The sequence below is a fragment of the Xylocopa sonorina genome, chromosome 3 (genome assembly GCF_050948175.1).
Source record: "Xylocopa sonorina isolate GNS202 chromosome 3, iyXylSono1_principal, whole genome shotgun sequence".
Lineage (NCBI taxonomy): Eukaryota > Metazoa > Arthropoda > Insecta > Hymenoptera > Apidae > Xylocopa > Xylocopa sonorina.
Window position 1 is genome coordinate 15,121,140 of NC_135195.1, and position 26,416 is coordinate 15,147,555.

At 37.8% G+C, this 26,416-nt stretch overlaps 4 protein-coding genes across 6 annotated transcripts in view; 2 read left to right on the forward strand and 2 right to left on the reverse strand.

The window, feature by feature from the left end:
• LOC143422434 (E3 ubiquitin-protein ligase RNF14) overlaps window positions 1–26,015 on the reverse strand; it is a 223,599-nt gene extending 197,584 nt beyond the window's left edge. The window contains exons 1-4 of one of the 2 annotated variants that reach the window (XR_013101715.1): window positions 25,073–26,015; window positions 24,734–24,962; window positions 24,442–24,614; window positions 23,914–24,345 (exon numbers count right to left, since the gene is read on the reverse strand). Coding sequence is in view for 1 of the 2 variants with exons in the window: in XM_076893058.1 (XP_076749173.1) it covers window positions 24,040–24,345; window positions 24,442–24,614; window positions 24,734–24,962; window positions 25,073–25,957 (1,593 nt within the window). In the remaining variant the exon portion in view is untranslated. Of the gene's footprint in view, window positions 1–23,641; window positions 24,346–24,441; window positions 24,615–24,733; window positions 24,963–25,072 lie in introns of those variants that run through there. The other variant, XM_076893058.1, reaches the window with a different exon arrangement.
• On the forward strand, window positions 195–15,967 carry LOC143422310 (very long chain fatty acid elongase 4). Of its 2 annotated transcripts, none has more exons than XM_076892875.1 (7): window positions 195–483; window positions 13,154–13,235; window positions 13,305–13,492; window positions 13,584–13,664; window positions 13,748–13,919; window positions 14,042–14,319; window positions 14,428–15,967. In XM_076892875.1, exons 2-7 carry the CDS (start codon window positions 13,157–13,159, stop codon window positions 14,566–14,568), a joined length of 939 nt encoding a protein of 312 aa, XP_076748990.1. In that variant the 5' UTR covers window positions 195–483; window positions 13,154–13,156; the 3' UTR covers window positions 14,569–15,967. The 2 variants fall into 2 exon arrangements, with proteins under 2 accessions (XP_076748990.1, XP_076748991.1); XM_076892876.1 differs by lacking the exon at window positions 195–483 and adding an exon at window positions 13,047–13,074.
• Window positions 16,302–18,845, reverse strand: LOC143433580 (coiled-coil and C2 domain-containing protein 2A). The gene is made up of 3 exons (XM_076910956.1): window positions 17,163–18,845; window positions 16,939–17,093; window positions 16,302–16,856 (listed from the first exon to the last, which is right to left on the reverse strand). Exons 1-3 carry the CDS (start codon window positions 18,805–18,807, stop codon window positions 16,317–16,319), a joined length of 2,340 nt encoding a protein of 779 aa, XP_076767071.1. The 5' UTR covers window positions 18,808–18,845; the 3' UTR covers window positions 16,302–16,316.
• Window positions 21,464–23,610, forward strand: LOC143422435 (tubulin alpha-1 chain). Its single transcript, XM_076893059.1, has 3 exons — window positions 21,464–21,622; window positions 22,101–22,323; window positions 22,410–23,610. The coding sequence occupies exons 1-3, from the start codon at window positions 21,620–21,622 to the stop codon at window positions 23,534–23,536; spliced, it is 1,353 nt and encodes a 450-aa protein (XP_076749174.1). The 5' UTR covers window positions 21,464–21,619; the 3' UTR covers window positions 23,537–23,610.
• Window positions 26,016–26,416: the final 401 nt, after the last annotated feature.

The following is a 26,416-nucleotide window of genomic DNA, read 5'->3' on the forward strand; positions in this document are numbered from 1 at the left end:
GATATTGGTCGAACGACTGACACCGTTCTCTCGTAAATTCGTTCAGAAATCATAGGGATCTACGTGAGCCCGTTTAAATCTCGTTAACGCAGCTAGCAAACGAGGAATAACCGTGAAAGTATGCGTACGACGTGAGCTCCTCTTAAGGGTTGTATTGATTTCTATGATGGCGGCCAGCCGGCGCCTGCACTGTCCGCGCTCCAGGAACCCGAAACAGCTTTGCTCTGCCGTTTCTCCCACGATTTTCACCGATGGATCGTGCACAGTGAGCCGTACGCGTCCGGAAATTCGTTAAGAGTGCGTGGAATGAATGCTGCGTGAATTTGTTCGTAAAATCGGAACGATTAAAGGCCGGAGGGTGAACGAAACAGCGAAGGCCCAGGCAACAACGATGATGCTCGCGTGCCAGCGAGGTCCTTGACGCGAAAGCACCAGTGGCCGAGTTCCTGACATGAGCACCGTGGCACTTTGAAAAAACGGACGGTAAGTTCATCGAACGCGTCTGATTCTAATTTCATCTATATCGGTTGTCAAGTAATTATTCTTCGTGTAGCTTCGAAAGCGTTTCACGAGGCCCTGCAAAGTGTTTCTAGAGACGAATTATCGCATAACAACGTGAAATGATTGTTTGCCGGGACATATCATGATCGAGCGGGGTTTTAAAATGAAATGAACAATTAAAAGATTTGAAGAGCCTCGCAGTCCGCAGGGGGGGACACAGGACGCAGCTTTCGAAACGTGCGAGTTCAACGGAAGTGTACTTATTGTATCACACCTTTTTTCTTTACTCAGAAAATTCTTGCTTCGTTTTGTACAATCTTCGTTTATCGTGTAAATTTACACGATTCAAATTGCGCATTCAAATCCTTTCTCGAAAGAACTGGAAGCGTTGACAGTATATGAGTAGATCAAAGTCCAACAAATTCCATTGTGTGAACATTAAAATTTTGTATTACAATTTTTAGCATTCTTTTTGCTTTATGATGTTGATCAGTTTGATCATGCGATTGCCACATTAGTTTAACTATAGTTTACAGACGGATTTGTACTAAGATATACCAAGCATTATTCAACAATTTGACCACTCGCGTTACTCGAAAACTTTTCTCTCTTTTCTTAAGTAACTTTCGTTGTTAAGTCGCTCGATTAGAAAGACTGTAATCTGAAGCTTGAACAAATTACGTTTACGATTAGATGCATGCGGTATCCCTCCATGCTGGTTGCGTCCGGCGGATTTCACTTTCGCTGCCTCTTCGAACAGTGGTGTACGGCTGAAAATGCGAATCGATCTGCGGAGAAATCGAAGGAAAAAAGAAAGAACCGATTCGAGTAAGGAAAAAGAAAGAAAAAAGCGCAAAGCGTAACAGCCGAATCGATTACACTGTAAGTTACTGCAACCTCGGTATAGAAATCGAACGCGTCGATTACTTTTTGCTTCCAAAATAGCTGCGACGGAGAAAAATACGTAGAAAGTCCACTTTGTTATTGTTCTCCGATCTGATGCGTACTCGCGAATGCTCACAGGCATTCTCTAGCGTAGATGTACTCGCCGTAACTATTACATTTACCATCTTTTGGCACAATTGAGGGGATCCGGAAGGAAAGCTCCTTCCTGAGCACCCCATATGCCTCTCGCTGTTCCCTCGGGCCTAGACATTGACCTCGAAAGCGAGGTGATCGCGCTGGTAAGCTCAGCCTGCTTGGTACAGAAGAAAGTTCGCGGCAGCCTCCGATTGGGCCGGCATGTATCACCAGTTCCATTGAATGGCGATGCAATTTGCTCGCACACATGCCTCCCGTTGACATTGGCATTGACTGCGATGAAAATTAGGATTCACCGCTAATCTCTTGGTCGAACGCGGTTCTACGATTATTGTACACCTTCGCATTCCGTTGCGTCCTGTCACCTCGCGGTTGGCTACTTGAATTCCCCGCGCGATGAGTACCATTTGCTGTTTCTTCTTGGTTCTTTCTTTCAATCGGGTCAACATTTACAGTCTATACGTTTATAATAAATATAAATATATTTTAATAGGATAAATATGTGCGAATGGATCGTAACTGGATATCGCTCTTCAGTTGTGTCCATTCTTTCCCAGGTTTCCTTTATTACAGGCTGCTCATTTTCAGTTCTCGATAGAAAGTGATATTCAATGCTCTCGGATGTTTACTAGGCGTAAGAGAATTGACAAGAAGTTAGTAAATAGGGAATACTATATTTAGCCGGACATATGTAGATTCTAGCAAGGAGAAACTTTTACAATGTTCAAACTCTTTCATTTCGCATAATTTATTTTGAAATAAAATTTTCGCACATATTTATTGCTAGCTCCATTGCTACTTTTATAGTTTTTCTTCCGATTGAGCATTTTATTGAGATATTTAGCACGGTCTCGAATTCTTTTCGGTGGGAGCACTTACATGGAACATTTAGCACCTTCGCTGTAAAACGTTCTGGTTAATGTCATAAAAAAGGAACTACGGGACAGTGAAAGGATTAAATACCGTGGAGGCAGAGATACTTCGGTCGTTATAACGGAATCGGTTTCATCTGTCCAAAAATACTTAACATTACTTACTGTACACAGAATACATGTACAACAACACTCTCCATAAGTACGTTCGAAACGCATAATTGAGATATCAAAGTTCAACTATCTCGATCTATGTAAAACAGGATTATTACTTTCTTACGTTTCGCGTATCGATTTCGCACTCATCTTGATCGTTTATGATTACTTGACGAATAAATCGTATCCAACGTTCAACGTCCATCGAAACGCGCAGATTTCTTCTTTATCGTGTCGATTGTTTCCGATCCTACGATCGATGATAACCCACGATCGTCTTCGCATCTTTAACGCAAACGGGAAATACCTACGATTACAGTAGACGTACAAGCAAGCCGGCGACTTATCTCGAGAGAAAGGAAGTAGGAACCACTCTCTGTCTAACAACTTTTCCCTTCGTTCCGATAATCGGCTCCCGCGCGATTCTCACAGCCAGTTTCACTTGTCCGGCCGTTTAGATCGAATTCGAGATACATTTTCAAATTACCCGCGAAATGATAAGAGTTCGTTCGAAAGTTCGAACGCTCGTATCGCGGGGGAATCGTCGGCCAAAGTGCTCCAGCGTGGCGGATAATGAATTCGTAGAAAAATTAAGGATAACACGATGGAATTTTGTTTGTTCCTGGATGCTAATGGGTTGAATGATTAATTTAACACTTTTTATGATAATGTCACCGATCACTCGCGTTCTCTGCTCGAGCGCTTATAATTACGATATTAACAAACTCTTTTCTTTTTAGTAAAAATTGTTAGGAATACTTAAATTCCCTTTAAGGTTCTTTTATATGCTTTATAGAGAACATCCAATCGCACGTCGTAAGATCCTAACGATGATCGAGAAAAGATGACGATTCTTAAACAATGAAACGTTTAAGTTCGACAGCGGGATCGGTTCTCTTCTCGGAATGTTCGTAACACTTCAACAAATGTTTAAAGAGCACGGTTAAATATTGTTTCGTTGGACACATGCTCGGTAAACATTTCATAACGTTCGTTTCCGCGATACACGCGGCCGCGTAACGCGAAGTGTGTCATTAGGTGCTTCAGATTAGAGCGACGAAAGGTATTTTTGATCGAGGATAACGATCGATCGTCGCCTCTAACAGGGAAGTTCCGTATTTCTTAACGGGAATTTGTCGAGTATCCATTAGCTCCGTTATATGTGATTTTCTAAGAACCGATCGAAAACACGCGGACGGGTAGCATACTTTCTTCTTTTTAATTTAACAATAATCGTGCGCGTCACGCTGCTGGTAGAATATAGATCCGCGTGAAACAACGAGCAGCGACAATTTACTTATCTTCGGCTTGTCGAAGTTACAATTTCGTAACATTGTTACCTGGTAATGGTCGTGAAGTGATAGTGTTGAAACCGCAGGAAATGCTTGTTGACGGATTGCAGATTTCGAATTCTTTTATGACGTGTGCTTTGCTTCAATCGCATATTTTATGGGCCATAAAAAATGCAAACGCGACCGATTTGCGTAATTTCGTGCCACCGATGGTCAATTTCACAACCTGTCCCTATCGGTACGAGGTACATCGTTTTAAATTACGAGAGCTTGTACGTCGCTCGTTCACGAGAGAAGTTTGGCACATTGAAGATTTCATGAGAAAATGTTTTCGTTCCGTGAACTTGGCGAACAGTGTTACTGTCGAAAATGCAAATTTGCACGTTTCATTTTCATAATTGAAACGGAACGATAATTATTGCAGAACGGTGGTAATTGTTGTGAATACATACTGTCAACAACAGCGGCACTTGCTTCACGGATCCCGTATGCGAATGGGAAAGAACGAAATCCGGATGAAAGTTTGCCCCGGGCGAGCTTCGGTTCTATTGGTCCCGTTTCGTCCGCGCAAACAACTTCATTTTTCTCTATTATAGTTATCTTCGATTGTCGTTAAAAAGTTGTCGATAAATAGCTGAAATAATGGAACCACAAATCTAATTGAAATCAAAACGAACGAGACGTTTGTTCGCTTTTAACTTAATGATTTAATTGATATTCGATGTTTCCCTCTCGATGAAATTTCCTGTCTACAACTGTCTTAATAAATCTATTCAAATTGCGTAAATAATAAATAGAATAGATATACGTGTTAAATATTCATTAAACGTGGAAACAAAGTAGCACTAAATAGTATATCTAAATTTACTTTTATTTATATAAATTTATTCAGAATAATATCAGATACATTATCAAACGTTGCGTCATTGTGAACCTGATCGAAGTGATGCTACGTGTGGGCAGGAAGTGGATTCAAAACCTGTATAAATTATCAGAATCAAGCTGATGTCGTTGGGTATTCGGAATCACGCGTCGTAATCTACGCCTTCTGTTCTGAAGAATAACTCTGCAAAATTCAAACCAGTTTCGTTTAAACGAGTTGATCGACCTGAGGACAGAAGAGCATTCTAATTTAAGGAACGTACTGGATTACATTCAATTTCAACGTTCGCTCATCACAACTCTCTCTCGCCTACTCTTTACGCTTATCATTCATTTCCAAAGCGCTCATGCAATTGCTCGCATCACACACGCTCGCTCATCCATCCCCGCGATACTATTTTCATATTCACATTTATTCCGTCAAATCAATCGACACCTTTCGAACAACGAAGTATAGATCGAGGCGAGTGACTCGCCTTCGTCAAAAAACGGGTCACTAACTTTCATCTCCACTTGCTCTCGCGATGTGAGCATCGCAACGCCTCCGGATAATTACCGTTCGGTCCATGAATCGTTTGCCACGGGGCGTAACTGATTCACCTTTATTTTATAACATCTCGACGAGTATCAACCGCGTAGGAGTGAAGGAAAGGGACAAAAAGAATGAACCAACTGCAGAAATCTGATTGCAGTAGGAGAAAGCGCGGGTTGGTTACTTTCGTCGACGCGTATGCGCGTTTGTAGACCAGCCTGTGCATTTTTTCTTCACGTTTCGGCTTCCTTTTTTTTTTCCTTCTCGCCCCTGACCGAGAATATCCTCATTGACGGAAATCCCGTCTTTGCATCGTATTGTATTTTAATTTTCGTGTTACAGTTTGTACAATAAGCGGAAAGGGAAAAGGAAATTCCTCCCCTCTATTCTAATGCAAATTTAATGTCCATTTATAGTACTATAAATAGACAGGGATCACGGAATAGATTATTTTTTTCTCTCCACTTCGGATGGCCAGAAAATGGAACGACTTCCTCGAGGAATCGTTGGAGACGATTCCTTAATGAGCGTCCGAGAAGTCATTGACATTTATCTTTCGACCAGGGACCAAATGCGCGTCGGAAAACGGACATTTAAAACACGGGTCTCAAACGAGTCCAATGCGCGTGTAGACTTTTGTGACAGACTGTAAATATACTTTAGGTTTGATAAATATTTCGACTCGTTCAGCAAATGCGAATGTAAAGTACTCGTTGATATAGACGCTGACATGTGGAAACAGCAATTTGTGGTTAAAATGTTTTCTTATCTTACAGTTGTTAAGAGAGAAAGAGAGAGGAAAATATTCCGATAAAAAAATAAATTATATCTTTAACATTCAGATGATTTAGACTCTAGGTCATGTGACTCTATTTGATATTATAATAGTTGTTCATTATCAACGTAAATTCTACGACCATTGTCTCTCTACTGATACCATTCCTGAAAAAAGTTTCTAACGTTGAATAAAATATAAGAGAAACCCGTTATTCTTTCAAATTGATCGATTTAGGGCTATCAGACGCAGATCTAATAAATTATTCCATAACATCGTTCTTCTTTCAAAAAAATTTGAAGAAATTACCATTTTCGTCTTTTGGGACAAGGCAAACATAGCTGCAGGTATATTTTTCGACAAAAAATGTCACTCAATTAGGAGATAATGCACACTTCCGTCCATCAGTTGACGAATACTTAAAATACATTTCAAACTTTTTTTTAATTCCGCCATGGAGACAAAATACTAAAGCGTTCAAGGAAAAAGAGGCTCCAAGAAAACCGTTAAAGTAAAAAGAGGCTCTCCTCGACGCGATGAGACGAAACAGCTCGCAAGGAAAAAGATCCGGTTCAAATCACTTTCGTAATCATTGGCATATTCTTATCTCACGATGTCGTAATAAAAAAAAAATTCATGCCGTTTCTTCTTCGATGTTAATATTATAGTTTTACCGGGCTTCTGGTATCAGTAATGTCAGCCTGTAAACGAGCCTAACAGAAGCATTCAGACTGGTCGGCCCACTAAATATCCAGGAGACCGAAACTGGTTCCCTGGCACTTCCGTCTGCGTGCTTCTTCAAAGAGGCACGGTGTCCACCGCTCAAATTCATTGCCATCTCCTCGGATTTTCGTAATGTTCTTGATAGCCATAATAGGAGAACTGGTGCGTAAAAAATGGGTTTATTGGGTTCAGAATTTTCACGCTAATAAAGAACGGATGGCTATAACTTCCGTTCAGACATGTGAGCACAGTCGCTTAATTAATACACGAGGAAAGTTCTGATGTTAATCAGAAATTTCAGTCGTTCCCGCGCATTCTCTTTTGTACCAGATTACAGAATACGATTGATGATGGTAAAACGTTGAATAATATTTCATCAATAACATTAAACAACAATATCATCTTCAAAAATCCAAATTTGCCAAGCAATTTGCGAAGGTATGTCTGATCTTAAAGCATTAAACGAGAAGAGTGCTAAATGCAACCCACACTTCCAGTGTCTGAACGAGATATTTTGGTTGGATATTTCGGTGGGCGATTTAAAAATAAAATTTATTTTTAGGTCTTATTGGTTCATTAAAAAATGTTGCACGGATACGTTTGACAGGTCGGCGATTTTTATGCAAACGAAGCACGAATATTTGCATATCAAATGCATAGTTTCTTCCATTTCTTCTGCCTTCTTTTTCTTTTTTTTGGTACGCTAGAGGAAGTTATTTGTCGAGGAAGTTATTGCGAAATATACGTTGAATTTATGTCACAAAAATATTATTTATTCTCTTCGACACTTGAATATTCATATTAAGAGGTAAAATTAAAAATATGACTTATATCCTTTAATATCACTATTTTATTTAAATTAAGTAAATTTCGTTCCGATGTATTTCTGATTTAAAAAGAAGATGAATGTTACGTCCAGTTATCTCAAAAACCAATGGCTTAGTAAATTTCAAATTTCATCAGAATTATACGTCAGAATATTTTACACACTTGTGGAGATTTAAAACTGAATTCCTCACCTTATTATCGGTTGTTCACGCTGCCATTATATCCATCGTCGTCCCAATTTATTTTTCAGCGTGGTTGTTCTAAACAAGCGACAACGTGCCTCCTCTATTACACTGATCTTACTGAAAAAATTACCAACACTTCCCGCCGACCTGCCTCGCCCTCCTCATTAACATAACGCTTTACACTAAAAACAAGGATGAACATACCATTCAGGATACGAACAATAAATTAGATACAAGATTGTCTCTTGCAGTCACACTACATTCCACAATATAGCGGAACACGTCTCTGTTTCAAATACACCGTTGTAACAGTCGAAAAATCTGAGGAACATACGGAACATAACATTTTTCAATGAGAAGCTTCGTAATCAAACTCTGTTCTTTTCATTTTCCTAGCCATCCTTAATTTTATAGCCCCACAAACGCCTCTCAAACACAATCAAATGCTGCAATCTATATACAACGGTGTATCCATACTCTCGAAATGAAAATAACAAAAACAACAAAATCAGCATGAACCGTAAAACAGACCTACTTTGAGTAGAAAAACTCGGTGCGTTTAAGAAGAAGGTGACAGGATAAGCCTAGAAGAAATGTCCAGCGTTGGCGGAGCAAATCAATTTGAACACATATTTGGAGACGTGTTTCATGGCTAAGGACCACTGACCCATATTAATTTGTTGCTTCGAAGACGAGTTTTACACCTTGCATCGCTTTCTCTTGGATCCATATTTAAATCCTTGCATCTGACCGCGGGGGCTTTCTTGAAGCTGTCGTAAAATAGTTCCGTGCATGTCTTTACGACTACTTGTAGTGTATATAGGGTAATTGATACTATAAATGTTCCATGAGAAAGAAAAAAAAAGTAATGCTGATGAAATAAAAAGAAGGGAGATCGCGTCGACTTTTAATGCTATTTGACTCTGCCTACCTATGCCTTTGGGAACTAGGAAAAGAAGACAAGTCGTAAACTATAGCCCAATATAATGGTTTCCTGCATCCACGAGTGTGAACATCGTAATATTTTAGCAGTTTCCATATATTTTCTGACACGTAATGCTCTATAATTCAATATCTTCTCTTTTTAATCCACCACGATATTCAATATACACTCGACGCTATTTAATAAGTTAATTACTGGGGCTCCACTCGATCAAATTTATTCTCAGAAGTTAATCTGCCTTAATTCAACGCCGTGTCATTTTCAATTCCCATAAAATCAAGCATAAAAAATATTTAAAGCTGTTGCACAAGCCTTGGTAGTTTATCGAATTTATGCTGGAAGCTGGACCTGCCTCAATTCAAAAATTTGTCGCCCCCAGTTTCCGGAAGCCACGTGTTAATAGTACCCCAGCCACTTTCCTTTATCCTGTACCTCCTCGATATTTAAAAGAACCATCCAGCATACGGAACAAACGTAGCTTCCTTGTACTTCAAGCTCATCCTTGAACCCAACCTCCTTTCATCGTCCACCTGTCCTACCTTCCCCTACGTTTCCCTTTCCCTTTCTCCCGTCCCAAATCACTATCGAACCTCCCGCAGCATCTTTGGCCGAACAATTCGAAAAATCCACCCGAACATTCCAACCTTTACCTTCGAATCGGGGTCAGATTAAACGTGTCGTGTAGCCAGTGCTGCTCGGACCGATCCCATCACGGTTTCATTCTGATCGAAGGTGGTGGCAGCTGAACAGTCGCGCGAGGGGTTCCCCTCGACCATGGCTAGCTCGTTCTCCTCGACGGGAACGCGAAAGGAGGGATAGGACGAGACCAGGCAAAAGCGCCGCGTGGGGTGGGAACACGCGTCTCGATCGTTTTGACCGATTCCGCGCGATCTATCCCCACGATCGACGTAACCTACCATAAGCGGAGGGGTTCTGGCCTCATTTAACGTTTCACGTGCCGATGAAATCGTACCACCTCCGGGGACGCGAGACTTGCCCACCAGCAAGAGCATCGTCGACGGACGACACCAAAAGTTATAAAGCGGACCTGCGGAGCGGCTGCGAGGCGCTGTCACTTTGCCGATCGACCTCGTCGTATCACGATCCCTCGTTCCCGTGAACCACGAGTCGAGATCACCGAAGATCCCCTGGCGGCACCTCCGCTGGTGTCAGCTGCTCGACAAGTCGTATCGGTCCCCGTTACGGGTCATGCTACTTTGACGGAGGACGCGACTGCGTGCACCAGTAGACGGTCGAAGGGAAATCGGGATCGTTGGTACGCGAGAATTTTTGTGACCGTTTCCCATCTTGGTCACGGAGAGGAGAGTTGCAACGATACGACACATACTCCAAGTTCGCCGTTCGCGCGAGACGGGAGGACAGGAAGGATCACCAGAACACCACCGTTAGCTTTCCGACTGATCAGTGACATTCGAGGTAAGAGACGAGAGAAGCTTACATGGGAAACGTGTAGTGGGAGTTTAGTTTCGTGGAACTGAGATTCGTGTATTCGAGGACATCCGAAAAATAGGACTACAATTGGATTCTAGTCAGTTGCATTTTCAAATGGAATTTTTTATCGAATCCCTCGTAGTGGATTCTTATGGGGAATTTGTGATTTGAAATCTTTTGGAGAACGTATAGTAAATTAAAAAAATTCATAAAAAGGTAATCGTCAGGCTTATATTACCAATAATCGTTAAGATGTTTGCAATGTCTTTTCCATTTCTGCTGTACGATGAAAAATTCCTTGACGCTATAAGTAGAAAAATGCAGAAAGTACATTGCGTGAAAAGCGTATCGTCTACTTAAAATTACAATACAAAAGGTTAAATCATGCACTGTAATGTAATTGATCGTATCGGTGAATCTTGTGTTTCAACGAGTGCAAAATATTATTCGGACAAACAGTAGTTTCCCGAAAAAGAAAGTATCACGGAAACATAACTCAGCTGACATACATATAATAATGCGTCCGCTCTTTACGAGTAAGAAATCGAATGCAAGCGAAGCATAAATCAATTTCTCATTCAACCGCAATCTGAGTATCTTGTCTACTAACGAATCTTTATAGTGGATCTATTAGAATGAAATTTTTAAACTACAAAATAATTTATAATAAATAAAATTAGTGATAAAAATGAAACACTAGGAAAGTGGTAGAGTAGAAGAAATAAAGTAGAATTATATGGACCAAAAGTAACAAAGTGTTGAAAGTGTCTTAATCATGTTGCTTGCAATTAATGTGCAGATTTCACAATTAAATAAGAGGATCTATTAACGATACTAAAAGGATACTTAAAAACCAATAAAATATCCGAGTTAGGAGAAACAGTGCTAAATGTACAGCCAAACGGTTCGTTTCTGCCTAGAAAATTAGCTTATCGATCCAAGTAATGAATGGCTTATATTAAATGTCGATTGTGAGGTGCAACGACACGTCCCGTTGCCACAGCAAAGAAACTGGTCTGTGCAGATGATTTCACTCAGCTTCCAGCGATTATAAATTGACTTTATCGGTACTTTCTCCCTGGAAATCATTCGCGCGTAGGCCAGCTGTTTGAAAATCAACGCCGGTGTGGCCGCGCCAAAGGTGTACGATTAATAAAAATCGATATCACGATTTCCTTATGGTTAAAGGACAAGAAATGTCATCCATTCGTTCCACTGGTTTAATAGTCGAGGAAAAACCGTTGTTCTTCGGAGATTTACATGCTTTCTTATTAAAACAATTACGAACGCAAACCCCCTTTTACGTAGTAATGGTATTATTAAAATATTTTTACTTCCAATTAAGGTTAATGATTGCGTTGTGGTTGCTTCGGAAGACTTCCGTCAGTGTTGCAATATTTTTTCTTTTAAAATTTAATATCAGTCATATTTAAGTCCGATTACCAGCGAATCGCGCGTAATTTTGTTCGCAGCCGTTAGTTTATACCCTGTAAACAAAAAATTGGTTTCGTTTCACGATATAGAATCGAAAATACCATCTTGAATAGAGAACGACTAGAAAAAAATGGTAATGTTTTCACTGATGCGAGATCTATGCCTCATAAGGTCCCAATTAAAACGGAATGAAAGTTAAACACGCTGTACAAACCGAGCGATGCACTTGCACTTGTTGCAAGTTCACGGTGAAGTTGGACCGCGAATGAAAGTAGACATTCCTACCTTACCATCGGTGCATCGAACCCGCTCGAAATCGAGCCGCTCGAAAGATCGAACGGAACGTGTTTCCCTGACGGACGATCGGGAGATAGCGTTCGTTCTGTTCGGTACACCGTGAAAGTTATATATGACTTGTTTCCAACTTTAAGCGAACGACCGGACAACGCGCGTTAAACCTGCTCGTTAAGTCTAGGATAACGACGACCAATCGCGTTAGCGAACGAAATCAAAGTATGAAAGCTTCAATTCCTTCTTCTTTTGTAATCGCTCCTTTTCGATTGATCGTAACACAATCAAAAAAAGGTAGTAAAAGTTGCTCTTCGAATGGTCTGTAATTGGATGTTGATGCGTTTCATGGTTAAATTTGTGAATATGAATTACAAGTGTTCTCTAAGCGTACAAGTATTCTTTCAGCGATGGTGTATGAAGTAGAGAAAGGTGACGGTACTCTAGGCGCCATTCGTCACACTTGACGAATCGCCTTTCGCGCATGCAGTTAGAGTTCGAAATGTTATAGTCATAGAAATTATTAAATATTATTTGATACGGAGATTAGATGTTAACTGGCATATAGATATGTATTACCTTTACAGATGAAGTTTTAGATTGGATTTTAGAGAATATTAGCAGATTAACTATGTATACAAACGAACTTCAACTATCCGAAGTGCTTTTAACAAAGTTGCAACGTCTCCGTTGATAGATGTTGTACTGATTTACTAAGTAAAAAATACATAAAAGATAATCGTTGGTCAGGAGAAAACAGGTGTAAGGCTGTTTTAAACATTAGTCGGGATTAATTGAGTTCTTAAACGTATTTATGGTTATCCTTGAAGAAGCAATATCATACTTTTGTTACAATTTATAAGCATTCTTCGAGAAGAATTTAATTTAAGAAACGCAACTGAGAACTATTAACTTCTTAGATATGTTTCTAGTAATTGAAACTGCCTTTACATTCGCGTTGGAAGATAATCCCAGCGTGTCCACTTTGGGTCGAACGAATTACAAATTCTTACTAGAATGAAATTCGTGCAATGTTTTCGGTATAACAACTCTAAACAATTATATAAGTAAAGATTAACGTAGTAATTGTGTACAGTAACAGATAAGCGTACATACAGCCTTGTTCCTCCATGCGCTTCCACGTCTGCGCTTAGTTTACTTCTACTGTAGGTGGATTTCGATAAGTGTAGCATACGATATGCACGTGCAATAAGTAATTAATAAAACAATTCTCGTGCTTTTGTTCCAGGCAATGGCGAACTTAATCAATTCCACGGCAACTCTAATAAATGACGCCTACGATTACTACCTCTGGACGCTATCCCTTGCCGGTGAGTGTTGACATTAAAACAGCAAACGAAACGATTCACCTTTTTAATTTAAAATTAATGTATCTGCAGATGAACGAACGAGAGGGTGGCTTCTGGTCGACTCGCCGAAACCTACTTTGATATACACAATGTTGTATTTACTCATTGTATGGGCAGGGCCAAAGGTCATGAGAAATCGAAAAGCCTTCAAGCTAACGTGGGCGCTCGTTCCGTACAATCTCGCGATGGCCTGTCTTAACGCATACATCGCGATTCAGGTATATTACTTTCACCATGAAAATTGGCTACGCGCTGCTTCGTTTTAATATCCATCGATACTTAGATTCATACTTCGTTTGTCGTTTGCAGTTATTCGTTGCCTCCACCAGGTTACGTTATAGCTACGTATGCCAGCCGATTAGGCAAGTTACTCGACCAGATGAACTGCAGGTATAATGAAAGTAGTATATAAAATAAATTTTGTGTGTACATTCAAAGATCATATTCGTTTAATGCTTGGTATTCGTTATTAGATTGCACATGCCGTCTGGTGGTACTACTTTAGCAAACTTTTGGAGTTCTGTGATACGTTCTTCTTCATTTTGCGGAAGAAGGACAATCAATTAAGCTTCCTTCACGTTTACCATCACTCCACCATGTTTTCATTATGGTGGATCGGTATTAAGTGGGTCCCAAGCGGATCTAGTAAGTATTCATCCGTGTTAAACATTCTAAGCAATTGCAAAATGATACATGATACGCGTGAGTAGATAATTAACGTATAATAACAGAGAACGGATTGTTTATTAGAAATTTGTATATTTCAGCTTTCCTACCAGCGATGGTAAACAGCTTCATCCACGTTCTCATGTATTCGTACTATGGCTTGGCGGCGCTTGGCCCGTCCGTAGCTAAATACCTCTGGTGGAAGAAATATTTGACAATTCTTCAATTAATCCAGTTCACCACTGCCTTGATCTTGGGTATTAACGGCATTCGATCGGGATGCGATTTCCCACTTTGGATGCAGTATGCTCTTGTCATTTACATGATCTCTTTCATCGTTCTATTCGGAAACTTTTACGCGAAAGCGTACATTGCCAAGGTAACGTAAAAAATACACACATACACGTATACGTACACGTATAAAAGCTAAACTGCTTAGAGCACTGTATTTAATTGATGCATTTAACTTACGTAAAACATTATCTAGGGTAAACAAGCATACGCGGAAAGGCAATTGGAAAGAATGAAAGCTGCCAACAAAGTAATCGACGGAGTCGTGTGCAATGGAAAAATGAAGAATGGACACGCCAATGGATACGCGAACGGTGTAGCCAAGAAGATTCAATGAAAAAAGCACTATTAAGTTGTTCACTAAAATTTCAACGTCGCTCAAATTAAAAACTATAGTTGGTTATAAAACGAAAGCGGACGGAAACTCCTCGAAATGTCGTTCCATCGGTAACGATTACCTTAAACCGAAACGTATTCGGCTAGCATTTTTACTTCTCACTCCTGTCGTTTCGTTCTTTACGAGCCATGCACAATATGTTAAACCACTTGCTGAAAAATTGGGTTTAATGAGAAAAGCCCGATGTTTCTGTGACGGATCGACATAGACGTGACTATAATCTATCGGCCTGCGATTTTTTTATTCCTGGCCCATCAGCAGAACACGACCATCGACGGATCTCGTTGGTCCGAGGTACTGTAAATACAAATTAGTCGAGTATATTAGCTGTTTAGTCGTCAATAGACGAATTATACCAGGTCCAGTGTGATCGAGTACGATAACGAGTTGCGTATGCTTAAACTAAGCGATCCTTTTTCTGTGAGCAACGGTTAAAAATCTGCCTTGTAAGAAAACAAAACGAAACGAAAATCGTCGTATCGAAAACTGCCTGTAGTTCTTTCTCGCGGTAAATCAAAGATTAGAATTCAAATATGACGGTCACGTTGAGAACGTACCAACTATTGCACATTTGACGTCTAGTTAATATTATATCGTGATATTCAGATATGTTAGAAACGAGTTTTCTGAATAAATGGGAAACGCTACTCCGACACAATCGTGAACCATCATCGTAAACGTTGTAAAGAAAATTCTTTTGAATTTTATTATAACAAGCCTAATGTTGTTTTTGTAAATGATTTTATTATTTAATTAATTTCTTATATAATGCTATGATATTTGTAGGGTAATTAAAGATATTTGTTGTTAGTTATACAAGATGATCAATAATGTGTCCGTAACAAACTAGCAGTAATTTTCGTTTGAGTTTAATTTAAGACAAAAACTGATTCACTATGTCAATTGGTAATATATGGATAAGTTAGATAAACATTTATACGGAACGTTTTTCTACAATTAATATTTTACATACACATATTAATTACATACGGAAAGTTTTACAAGTTCCAAAAAAAAAAAAAAAAGAGTACCAAAACAGTGAGACTTTTTTATACACAGATCCTTCAGAAAATTTAGATATTATGCCACAAATGAAAAGTCGTCGGTGAAAAACAGAATACATAATTGTTGTAAAAATTTTTCTAAATTTCGTTTCGAGTCCAAGCGTGATGTACATACATACGAAATATATCATCACAATCGTCTGTAAAAATCAATTAAATGCTGTCAATCAAGTAACGTGTCTGATTATTTAAAAACATTTCTAAAGCATGGTTTATATACACTTTATTACTGTCGTAACATGTAAAGAATATTGTAATTGTTATAAAAGAAGCATTGCTGCGCAATGCGAAAAAACTAATAGATGCATTACGTTCATTTCTAACGACATTTATTCACCATACCTTTCTAATAATACTGAAACGGCAAATTTCAATAAACTAATAGTAATACAAACATTATAAGACTGTATTACATTATATATATTATCACTATAATATGTGTATGTATTGAAATCAAACTAAAATTTAATCTAGTATAAGAATGATTGTGCTTCTCTCTCTCTCTCTCTCTCTCTCTCTCTCTCTTTTATATTTTTTATATACGAAACGTTAATGAGAGCATTCATTTAGATTGTACTATATATTTAACTATCTCAATAATGATATACGCTATATACAAATTAATTAGTCACGACTTCTAAGGATTATAACAGCCAACCAAGTAGAAGAGATTTTACCAACATAAGGCTGTATGTAATACACCACAGCAAATTCAACTGGGCCATTAATGTTATAAATCTTTGTTGCACGTAACTGTTCGCTTAGATCATCAATATGACTTTCACGCTTGTTCAAAATAAAACCATGAACATGATAAGCTCTGTATAATTGTTTCAAATCTCTCTTGTCCAATTGTACTTCTGAAGAAGGTTCCATTTTAAAGATAAAGTTTCGCAAAATGGCCGTTGCATGTCGATTAAAAATTGTTGTCAAACCAATTGTACTACGCCAGTGAGCTAGCTTATCTTTTAAGGCCTGTTCTATATTCATGGCAGATTTTTTCATTTCTTTCATTTCCTCTTCTGTAATACTTAGTTCAAGTACTTGAACAGTATGATCAGTTTTTCCTGAATTAATAGCATCAACTGGTCGCCATTCTTTGCTTAATTTCACATCATACTTAAGATTATGTGGTAGAACAGATTTTTGTAGATTTTTCCATATCTATAAATATATTAAACTATTTGTATAGTAATGATGTATGCCATTTTAAACGCATTAATACCATACATATCGATATACTAACACCAGAGCAATTAATCAAACGGGAGACTTTCATTAATGGACAATTGCTATCATCTAATTTATAATAACATCCAATCTCTGCATCCCATAAGGTGCATATTCCATTCTCGCTAGTACTTAGGACAAATGATGTCCACTTACTTACTTGGGAAGAACCTATTGTATTTAAATTTATATTACAAAGAAATTTCAACTTTTTACTTCAAATATAAAATCGCTACTTGCCTAATAACACATATGTTTTTAAATCAAAACCTTGTAACAACACTGCAAGTAAGGCTGCTCTTCCATAGTGATCCACTTTCCTTATATTTAACGCTTGACGAGGCGTAATCGGTCCGTAATGATTCGGCAATGATGGCAAAAGCATCGCTAGTCTCGCAGCATCCATTGGATTTTCCACACCATTAATTTTGCACGATGTAACGAGAGATCTTTGAATACCCTTTAGTAATGCGTTTATACTAGTACCTTCAACTGATTTAGGAGCACTCAGATCTTCCATTTTAATCAGAACGTAAATTCGAGTACATGACCGACCAGGACTAGCTTGAATATATCCAAATAACAGAACTGGACTAAGCAAAGGAGATAATGTAATCCACCGTTCAAGTTCTTGATAATTTCTGTTATGTTCGAGAGGAATTCTGGCTTCACCTAGCCATTGGGAACCCCAAATTGGATGCTGATCGTACAAACGAAACTTTATACAATGCTGCTCAGTTTGCTTTGGTAATTCAAAGTGCATTGTTTGTTGCCATATAGGTGCAGGCCCTTCTGCTACAGGAGTTACATGAATTGTATTACCCCATTCAACTTCTACAAATGGTTGGACTAACGCAGACTCTTCTCTAATTGGAATTTCTATTCCTCGTAGAACGATAACATTCAAAACTGTTTTCCCTACTGGGTGATGCTTACGCGTATCGGACAGTGATTCTAGAGGACGGTTAATTCGGAATAAGTTTCTAAATGATATATCAAGTAGAGAGAATACAGATTGCTCGGTTACAACTATATCTGGTGCCTTAATATCTTCTGTTTGAACTTTCTTAGGGGCAAATTCTGAATCTGTAGGAAAAATTAATGCTGGATCCTGCAGTAAAAAATACTTGATTTGTTTCTTGCGAATGCTTTTCGAAGGCCTAAATAAAGATAGACTATTTTGTGGATCGTTTGGGTCATTAGTTAATTTATAAAAATGAGTCATGTATGACTCCTGCTTGTCTTCTCCATAATTAGTTAATGTAACTGTACATATTACTGTCCCAGCATGTATTTTACCAAAATTGTCACCTATTGCAAAATCTATTTCTACTTTATTATTCTCAACATTACGCCTTGGCAATGGTAATGGCAATATACTGGACTGACCACTTTTTGCATATACTTGTATGGAGAGATTATTACATTCGCAAGTTTTGATTAACAATTTATGCAATTTTCTGTTGAATGGACTCTTCGCTTTGCATATAACTTTCCGTTTAAATAACAAGTGAATTGATGTAATTTGTATTGGTTCCGATCGATCATTTAACGTATCGATCTTTACTTCACGAATTACGATCTCCAATAATTTACCAGAGAACTTGCGTTTCAACTCATATTCTAAAAACTTCATGTTATTAAACTCAGAGAGATTAACGTCACTGTAAATAAATGGATTGTCGGGCACGTACAATCCATCTTCAGCTAATGTTGCTTCCTGACTTAATTTTCGTATATTTTTAGTATCATTAGTAAGAACATTCGTTTCTGGCAGTTTATTTATAATAGGATACGTGTGACAAAGACTTAAATCTTGTTCTTTCTTATCTTCTACATGTTGTACACATCCCTTGACGAAATCGATATCCTCATCATTGACCATATTAATAGTATATTAACTTAAAACAGTAATTCCTTAATAAAATATTCTCGCTTATCACAAAAATGCCAGTACAATAAGCGTACATGCATTACTTCAGTCTTCTACATCGTTTAATGTTTACATTACAAAGACGTTTCTTAGCAACATGTAAATAGCAGAAAGAGCTTTCGAGGTAAGAGAGAGAAAGATATATATGAAAGTCATACGAAAGAGTGAGACAGATATTACCTACCCTACTCAAGAACCCCTGGCGCCATCTCTGTAAAAAGTGCTCAAACTGGTCGTACAGCATTATCGACAGCGAAGTGAACTACAGAAGCACTAGCGCCATCTCTGTGGAAAATAATGAAACTAATACCCGATCAGTTTTAACGCTCCTCCAAGAGATGGCGCTAGTAGTTCTTGAGTAGTTTACTTCGCTGTCGATAATGCTGTGCGACCAGTTTGAGCACTTTTCACAGAGATGGCGCCAGGGGTTCTACAGAAGAGACGGTATCATCTGTCTCACTCTCTCCTATAGCTTTTTTATATACCTTTCTCTCTCTTACCTTTAAAGCGGGAAACATAAAAATTATATATAATATGATGATATACAATAGAGGTTTAAAATCTGTTTTCCTATTAAAATTGCACGATATGTAGTATTTATTATTTATATTTACACACGTTACTTTACATTCTCGCTTACAACCAACAATCGCGGTATCGATTTAAATTATAAAAAATAATAAAAACAAGTATAATCTTATATCTTTGTTTCACGTTAATCTATTTTAGAATCAAAATGAATAAACTGTTTAATTTTGTCATTTTTAATATTCGTTCATAATGTGGATGGAACATCACCGCGTGCGGTTCTGGTTTATTTCAATACGTGTAGTCCTGGTGATACCCCTGTGGCGTTACGGAACCTGGGAGTACCACTATGATACGCTGGTGCTTTTTGAAGTGTTATGCGATTATTGTTATCTGGATTATTATAATATATATTTTAATATTGATACGATAACGTATCAACTATTATAGCACTGTTGATAATGGCAAACGATTAAATTCAATCGCATAACTTCTAAGAACTTCTATTCCTTTATGTCGAAGTCCATTAAAATGCATGTCCTGTGAGCAGATGTTTATCGTAGAGCTTACGTAACACGAAGCCCTTGCCCTTAACCTGTGGCATGTGGGGAATATTTATACCGTTTCTTGAGATGTAGTAAAATATGTCCAGAATACGATGCAATTAATGGCTACTATGAAAGATGAAAAGCTGTAAAGAGGTCAGAAACCGCAGTAAGGTGAGATCGCAGAATCAAGAGTAGAGAGCGGATACGGTTCATGCTTATGGACAGGAAGTAGATCAACTACAATCCATCGTATACTTAATCAATCTGCCGAAGTTTACGAGCCATTCTCGAGATGCATTCCTTACTGGAATTTTATGCAACTTATCTTATAGTTAAATGTTATTCGAAACGAATGAATTAAATAATTACTATTAAATAAATTTAGATTAATTCACTGTATGCGCATCCTTAGAACTATTTTTTTATCATCTTCGCGACATTTCTCTTCAAATTAATTATTCTAATTATTTTAAGTAAATGTAGAATTATATGAGATTGTGATTTTGATGTTGAAATTTCGTTTGCAGTAATCGCAATACGCTTTTAAAAAATTTCGATTCCAATCACGTTTCTGGAACACCCGGTATACGGAGACAAGATCAATACCAAATATGGGCGTACTTAATCCAAATATTACACAACCCCATGATATACCATACTGAATTGAACGGTTTTTTATTTTTTCAATTTACGTATTAACAACAAAATTTACACTAATATTGAAACCAACTAATGATAATTAACTGAGTTTAATAAGTTATAACATCGAAATATGTTGATGCAACAATATATAACATATATTTAATCAAACATCTATGGTAAGAAATATGTTAACAAAGAATTTTAAAAATGCTCAGAAAAAATTATTTTCCAGATTATATACCTATATTAACACGTTAATGAAATTATTTTACTGAGCAGATATTAGAAACATATTCATCCAACAACGAGCCAAAAAATCAATAAATATACAAGTTTCTTATTGTATGTATTATTTGTGCAGATGTTTACTTCATATTATTTATAATTATTAATTCATTAATAAATATAAAAAAAGGACAAAAAGAATAATTGTATTCCAGAGTTTACCTAAGGAAAATCTGTAAATGATATCTTCATATTTAAGTAATTTTATGAGAAAAATGTTGGATTACATTTCATTACAAGGGGAACACATGAATTACATGAGTCACCAATCACAATGCACAATCCAAATATGGAAGAAACCGTCGGCGTCCTTACTACATTTTTCCATAAAAATCAAGTTGATTTTTTCAAATTTTGTCGAAACATCTCACCCGAAAATGAACGCCATCCAATGCCAATTTAGCGAACCAGGTAAAACGAATATGTTGCCGTTAATGTCAATGATACGAGCGATTATATCGTTAATATGGGGACTATATTTTCCGTATAAGGTCTGTGGCGTTCGGTCGTCGTGGGTACTGCGGTCGAAAAAAGACCAATCACGAAAGGGAATGAGGCCATCGGTGACCAATCAGAGCCTGCTGACGGAGTCACCTACCGAAGGTATAAATACCCGTTCCAGCGGATGGTGATGCAGTTTGGGCGAGGTTGCCGTAGTTGTTAGCGAAAGCTCCATTACTTGCTTTAGCCAACTGTCGACGTCCTACGTCCGTTTTCATTCCTTTTTACGATAACTTCGAAGGTCCACTTTACACTTCAAAATGGTAAGTTCCAATTTTTCTCCCGTTTCAACGAGTTATCAAAGAAAAGTTGAAGGAACGCGCTTTGTTGCTGGGCAGGAGGCGGCCATTTTGTAACGGTTAAATACCGGCCGGCTTCCGGCTTCGCTATTCATTAACTTATCCTTCCAACGTTTTACTTTTACTTTGAATAACTACTGTTATTCATACGATATTTTGGATATAAATGACAATTATTTATGCTTTAAAAGTTTATATTATTACTTTTAAGACAGTCCTAATTATAATTCATTTTTTTATGTACAGATAGTTCATTGAACTTTACGGATTAATATGTTAAAATTGATATTTATTACTATATACTATTTATTATTATTATTTGACAATAATTACGTAGAGAATATTATGTTATTAGATAGTTGTTTAAAGAAAAAACTAATATTTGTACCTCGTTAATGTCGCAAATTTTTTTTAATTAACACAATGTTTATTTTCATTCTAGCGTGAATGTATCTCAGTTCATGTTGGACAAGCTGGTGTCCAGATTGGTAATGCCTGCTGGGAATTGTATTGCCTGGAACATGGCATCCAGCCTGATGGCCAGATGCCATCTGATAAAACTATTGGTGGGGGTGACGACAGTTTCAATACCTTCTTCAGTGAAACTGGTGCAGGGAAACATGTGCCTAGAGCAGTTTTCATCGACTTGGAACCCACAGTAGTTGGTTGGTATTTCTTAGTATTATATGTATGCTCGATTTACCCTGGGACGGCACTTCATGATGTACTAAACGAGTTTCTCTTTCTTCAGACGAAGTACGCACTGGTACCTACCGTCAACTATTCCATCCAGAACAACTGATCACAGGCAAAGAGGATGCTGCAAACAACTATGCACGTGGTCACTACACGATTGGAAAGGAAATCGTAGACCTTGTATTGGACAGAATCCGTAAATTGGCTGACCAATGTACCGGTCTTCAAGGTTTCCTCATCTTCCACTCATTCGGCGGTGGTACCGGTTCCGGATTCACCTCCCTTTTGATGGAACGCCTCTCTGTAGACTACGGGAAAAAATCGAAACTAGAATTCGCCATCTACCCTGCACCACAAGTATCCACGGCAGTCGTCGAGCCATACAATTCGATTCTCACCACGCATACCACCCTTGAACATTCCGACTGTGCATTTATGGTCGACAACGAGGCCATTTACGATATCTGCCGCCGTAACTTGGACATCGAGAGACCCACATACACTAATCTAAATCGACTGATCGGTCAAATCGTATCCTCCATTACAGCTTCTCTGCGATTCGACGGTGCGCTGAACGTAGATCTGACTGAATTCCAAACTAACTTGGTACCGTACCCCAGGATTCACTTCCCCTTGGTAACATATGCGCCAGTCATTTCCGCAGAGAAGGCATATCACGAACAACTCTCTGTATCAGAGATTACGAACGCTTGCTTCGAGCCAGCTAACCAGATGGTGAAATGCGATCCGCGCCACGGAAAGTACATGGCCTGTTGCATGTTGTACAGAGGTGATGTTGTGCCCAAAGACGTGAACGCGGCAATCGCTACCATTAAAACGAAACGTACCATTCAGTTTGTTGATTGGTGCCCGACTGGGTTCAAAGTTGGCATCAACTACCAGCCCCCGACCGTGGTCCCTGGTGGTGATCTTGCCAAGGTGCAACGTGCCGTATGCATGTTGTCCAATACGACCGCTATTGCCGAAGCCTGGGCCCGTCTCGACCATAAATTCGACCTGATGTACGCGAAACGAGCGTTCGTCCACTGGTACGTCGGCGAAGGTATGGAGGAGGGTGAATTTTCTGAGGCACGTGAAGATCTTGCCGCGCTTGAGAAGGATTACGAGGAAGTAGGCATGGACTCCGCCGAGGGCGAAGGAGAGGGCGCCGAGGAATACTAAATAGCGCTATGACTGTTTTTTTGATATCTTTTTTTTCTTTTTTTGGTAATAAAGAGGCAACTTGTCATCAGCAATGAGCAAATGTTTTTAAATTCAGAGAACCTGAAACCTTTTCTATTAAATAATTTTTTTATTCCTATATTCTGTATATGTATTGTTTACAATGATTGTAACATTTTTCCCCCAACGAGAATATAAAATGCTATTTCAGTACACTATTTGATCATGCTTTATACAATATTATTTTTGTAAAATCATTAGAAAATCATTCTGAATTCATTGACTCATATTTGTACAATTAATTGATAAAAATATACAAATTGCTATACGTTTTTTTGTACAGTCACGAATGCATACATAAATAACGAGAAAACAAGAAAAATTCAAATTAAGACTGTTCTTTTACACCACAAAAATTCAGATTGAAACACGTTCGCGTATAAAGCAGCAATAGCTATTGATTTCGAACGTGCTTATAATTTATTTTTAATGTAATATTCTATTCACGCATCGTAAAATTCAAAACAATCATCGTCTTCTGATTCAAAATTTCCGTAAGGCCACTCAACACCTAATGTAAATAGTTCATCACCATCAATATCTTCAGCATCGATTTCTATATCGTCAGCATCGATTTCCATATCGTCTTCCTCTTCGATTGACATCCCATAATATAACATGTTAAAACACTTTGAAGTCATATTTTGGAAATGCTCGTACGGTCTATCACGATCAAGAATGGTATTGCACAACCAACAGAAATATGTATTACAACGTCGACACACCATTTTGTTGCAGCCATCCGATTTCTGACAAATAAATACATCAGGCATTGGGGTTGTTCAACTATACTTTCAATCCGAATGAAAACTAAGGAATTTAATAAAAGTCATTTTTATATGTACCTCAATGGCAGCTTGACATTTAGGACACTTTTGACTATTACTTTTAATCCAATTCTCAGACATAGCATTGTCTACCAAAGTTTGAAGTTGCTTTTTACCATAGCGTTGCTCCATTTGCAGTTTCTTATCATCGGAGGCTTCTTGATATTCAGATACTATTTTGTGTATTTCAGCTGTAATACAATTTTTTATATTAACAGAATATGACTGTTAGCAACTGTGTAATCTTAAATATCTATAAACTAACAGTACTGTAGAAAATTGGTAAATACTAATATACAGAAAGATATACCGGAATAAATTTTGCATGGTTCTACACCATGATATACCATTTTGCAATAAATGCAAAATGCATATTGACATATCGGACAAGTTGCCATTTCTTCATTTGGCTCACGACTAACTGGATATTGGCAATTACGTCTTGGACAATACACTATGTCACCCAGTGTGTCTAATGTAGCGCTCAATAATATAGAGTCATATTTTGCAAATAACTCCAAACTTACGAGGTCTTTTATCTGAAAGCATTAGCAAGATCCTGAATACATAATAAACTCCTCTTCCTCAATTTGGAAAAAATGTGTTTTCAAATAAATACGTCTTGAAAGAAAGAAAACGAGAAACATACTTGTGCAGGGGTTGCTTCAGAAGTACACTTTGTCTCGGGACAGCAAATATTTTGCACATTTCCATCTTTAATTCTTACTTCCAAGTAACCAGCTATGCAATCTTTACAAAACACATGTTCACAAGGCAGAAATTGTGTACAATGTTCCCCTAACTTGTCCGTGAAGCAAATCTTACAAGTATAGAAGTTCTTCTTAAATTCAATTCGATTACGTTTCTCATTGTAATCAATTAATGCTTGAATGGGATTTCTGCCTATAGGGCAATCTAGAATAGCCCTCTTATCATGACGTTTATGCACTAAATGAGTTTTACTCGCACGCTTAGTATTAATATCAGCCTTCACTTTGTTCTTTGCGCCATCAGCATTATATTCTTTACCTACATTATCTATTTTATTTTGTTGGATACTGCGAACTTTCTCGATAGCTTCTTTATAGCGCGTGTACGCACGGCTCATATTAAGCCTCTCTTGTACATTCAAAAACTCCAAAGTTTCGTCTTGCAAAAAGGCAATCCATATAAACAAAATTTCTTGTCCCTTATTTTCCTCCCAAAGGCTGTCCAGCTTTTTACACAGTTTAGTTAGCAACGACAGGTGCAACCAAGATGAACACAAAGTAAATTTCGGTGGAAATTCAGAAGGATAACTTTCCGGCAAAAAAACGTGAAGCTTCAACGGTGGTAAATGTAATATTTTAACTCTTTGCTCTGGTTCATCCGCATGGTTGCAGTCCTTATAAGTTACGTAGTAATCGACAGGCAAATTTAGGGATACATTGAAAGTACATTGATAGGAATCGTTATCTTTACGATACGAAAATTCTTCTGCATTGTAAATACTTTCCAAAGCGATAATCTCATCTTTTTGCTTCTCGCTGTCCATCTATACGAATCAAATGATCGATAGCAAAAAAATTTAATAACCGACTCCTGTTTTATCACTGAAACATTGAAAATTTAACAGAATCTATAGAAAATTGATCTGCACGATTTCTTAAAATTTATACGGAGCGTGTAAAGGAAAAAACTTTGATAAAAAATTAATCTACACTTACAATACACATATGAATTTGATCAATGAATAATAATACGAACAGAAAAGTACACCTTGCATTTGACAGTTTAAGGTTAGGAAAGACCAAAAATTAATCGAGGAAAGTATCGTTCCAAGCTTTTCGATTGATATTAAGAAATATAATTCACGTTGTACATTAGAATTAAAATAAAAAATGATTGAACAATTTGTCTTAAATGTATGTACATTACCTCAGTTGTACCCGAGTGAAACACACATAATATATTTAACCCAACAATGTTTAATAAATATATAAAAATTCATTTA

What these genes read in the sequence shown, in the direction of transcription:
- LOC143433580 (XM_076910956.1), bottom strand. Translation starts at nt 18,807, where the DNA reads ATGGTCAATGATGAGGATATCGATTTCGTCAAGGGATGTGTACAACAT. An exon ending in AAAAACATATGTGTTATTAG is followed by an intron (nt 17,094 to 17,162) that starts GCAAGTAGCGAT and finishes TAAATACAATAG; the next exon opens with GTTCTTCCCAAGTAAGTAAG. An exon ending in GTTTGATTAATTGCTCTGGT is followed by an intron (nt 16,857 to 16,938) that starts GTTAGTATATCG and finishes ATATATTTATAG; the next exon opens with ATATGGAAAAATCTACAAAA.
- LOC143422310 (XM_076892875.1), top strand. Translation starts at nt 13,157, where the DNA reads ATGGCGAACTTAATCAATTCCACGGCAACTCTAATAAATGACGCCTAC. An exon ending in CTGGACGCTATCCCTTGCCG is followed by an intron (nt 13,236 to 13,304) that starts GTGAGTGTTGAC and finishes ATGTATCTGCAG; the next exon opens with ATGAACGAACGAGAGGGTGG. An exon ending in CTCGACCAGATGAACTGCAG is followed by an intron (nt 13,665 to 13,747) that starts GTATAATGAAAG and finishes ATTCGTTATTAG; the next exon opens with ATTGCACATGCCGTCTGGTG.
- LOC143422435 (XM_076893059.1), top strand. An exon ending in CTTGGAACCCACAGTAGTTG is followed by an intron (nt 22,324 to 22,409) that starts GTTGGTATTTCT and finishes CTCTTTCTTCAG; the next exon opens with ACGAAGTACGCACTGGTACC.